Genomic DNA, 1,997 nt, shown 5'->3' with positions numbered 1-1,997 from the left:
GTGTGTAGGTGTTTGGGGTATTATTAGTCTTTTGTGTTTAGAAAAACATATTTTCATTGACTCGCCGTTGTTGATTTGTTATCTTCAAAATATCTATTGAAAGAAATTCAAAAAGCTTTTATTGTTAATCGTTTTTATATACAAAAAATACGTTAGCTTTACAATAAAATCATTATTTTTGTTGTTATTTGATATCTTTTTTATTAAAAAAAAAGTGATTTGATATCTCTCACTAACTTCATAAATAAATTAATAAATTCATTTTATTTTATTCAAGTAATGCTTAAGTAGCTGGAGGTGGGGTTTATTTGGTCATTTACACGATTTGTTAAATGCTAAGATGGTGGAGCTAGAGGAACTCATAAGTACTGAGACAAGCAACCGTCGCTTATTTTCAATAGACTCCATTTTGTATCGTGGAATTTATCAAACAAAAAAGTCAAACCTGGAAAAACAAATTTATATTCCAAAAGATGAATTCAATGATCGCATTTCTGATTCAAAACATTTTACAACGTTGCACCAAACTCAGGAAAAACCAAATGGCGTGTGCGATGACCCAACAGAAAACAATATAAATTGCACATGCTCTGTATGTAACAACTCCAACGTTATTGAAAAAAAAATTTTTTTGAATCGGGAAAAAAGATTTTATTATGACTACAATCCAATCAAAAGTAAGTAACAAATGAACTTTAACTTTTTGATAAACAACTTTAAAAACTTGATTAATATATTTTGATTTTATTTTTAGACGATACTAATTGGTATGGATGCAAAAGATCTGCGCATTGCAATAAAAGAAGACGAACTATTTTTACCATTTACCAACTAGAGCGTCTCGAATGCGAGTTCCAACAGCAACAGTATCTAGTTGGACATGAAAGACGATATTTAGCAAAAGATCTGGGCTTAAATGAAGTCCAAGTTAAAGTGTGGTTTCAAAATAGAAGAATTAAATGGCGAAAATCGAGCTTACATCACAATATAGACATGCCAATACTACCAATGGAAAACTCAATGTGACAGATCTTTATAAAAAAAAATTTTTTTTAACACTAATCGACTATAAAAAGAATTTAATTGTACATATTTGTATATATAGAGAGTGCTGTAAATATGCTAAAATATGCTAAAATGATAATTTTATTTAAAAAGTTTTATGTAAAAATAAAGTTTAATTTGTTTTTATTTTTACTAATTTAAACAATATTGTTATCATATACCTTTGTTTACGACAAAGGTATACAAATTTTCATTAATTTTTATTTTCTGTGGTTGATAACTAATTTTTTTATTTACAATTTTAAAAGTATACTATATGAATTAATTATAAGAGCTTTATAATTTGAAATAAATAAAAAAAAATCCATTTTAACAATAACCATTTCAATGGTATAAAGCCTTAAACAATAACGTTGGTTGCAAAAAAGTGATTGTACTCGTCCAACAATAGGATTGATGATTTTTTATCGAGGATATAACGTTAGTCACTAACATTTTTGTATTCATTTTATTTATATTTTGTTTCTACGTATCCCACACATCCTGCTACCATGCATCCTATTTCCACAATAGTATTAGTAACAAAACTTGTAAAATAAAATCATTTTTTTCTAAGGATGTATGTAACACTTATGCTAACATTGTTTTATGATTACATTTATATTGATTAAAATTTTTGTGGCTTTTTGAAGTGATTTTTTTTTTATCGGTTTACTGTGTTATTTTATCGGTTTACTGTGTTACTGCCTTTTCAGTTGGCAATTCTGATTTGTTTGATTCTTTTTTATCAAATGTTTTTATAGTCAAAAATAGTCATATAAATAAAAATTGTATTTTTATATAACCCTTTTCGTTTAATTTCTTAAAGAGTCAAGTGAAGCTTTATTAAACCATTTTGAATATATGAATTTCAAACAATTAATTTGAACCCAATCCATCAATTTTTTAAATAAACGCATTTTTTAATAAACGCTATATTAAAAATTTTTTAA

General features: G+C 26.0%; 1 protein-coding gene across 1 annotated transcript; it reads left to right on the top strand.

Annotated features, from left to right (window-relative positions):
* Positions 1-252: 252 nt before the first annotated feature.
* LOC100197196 (homeobox protein engrailed) lies at positions 253-1,715 on the top strand. The gene is made up of 2 exons (XM_065790814.1): positions 253-677; positions 755-1,715. The coding sequence occupies exons 1-2, from the start codon at positions 341-343 to the stop codon at positions 1,024-1,026; spliced, it is 609 nt and encodes a 202-aa protein (XP_065646886.1). The 5' UTR covers positions 253-340; the 3' UTR covers positions 1,027-1,715.
* Positions 1,716-1,997: the final 282 nt, after the last annotated feature.

The sequence above is a fragment of the Hydra vulgaris genome, chromosome 02 (genome assembly GCF_038396675.1).
Source record: "Hydra vulgaris chromosome 02, alternate assembly HydraT2T_AEP".
Classification (NCBI taxonomy): Eukaryota; Metazoa; Cnidaria; class Hydrozoa; order Anthoathecata; family Hydridae; genus Hydra; species Hydra vulgaris.
The sequence above is the reverse complement of the archived record's forward strand: the minus strand, read 5'-3'. Positions and strand labels throughout refer to the sequence as shown.

What these genes read in the sequence shown, in the direction of transcription:
- LOC100197196 (XM_065790814.1), top strand. Translation starts at nt 341, where the DNA reads ATGGTGGAGCTAGAGGAACTCATAAGTACTGAGACAAGCAACCGTCGC. An exon ending in TGACTACAATCCAATCAAAA is followed by an intron (nt 678 to 754) that starts GTAAGTAACAAA and finishes TTTTATTTTTAG; the next exon opens with ACGATACTAATTGGTATGGA.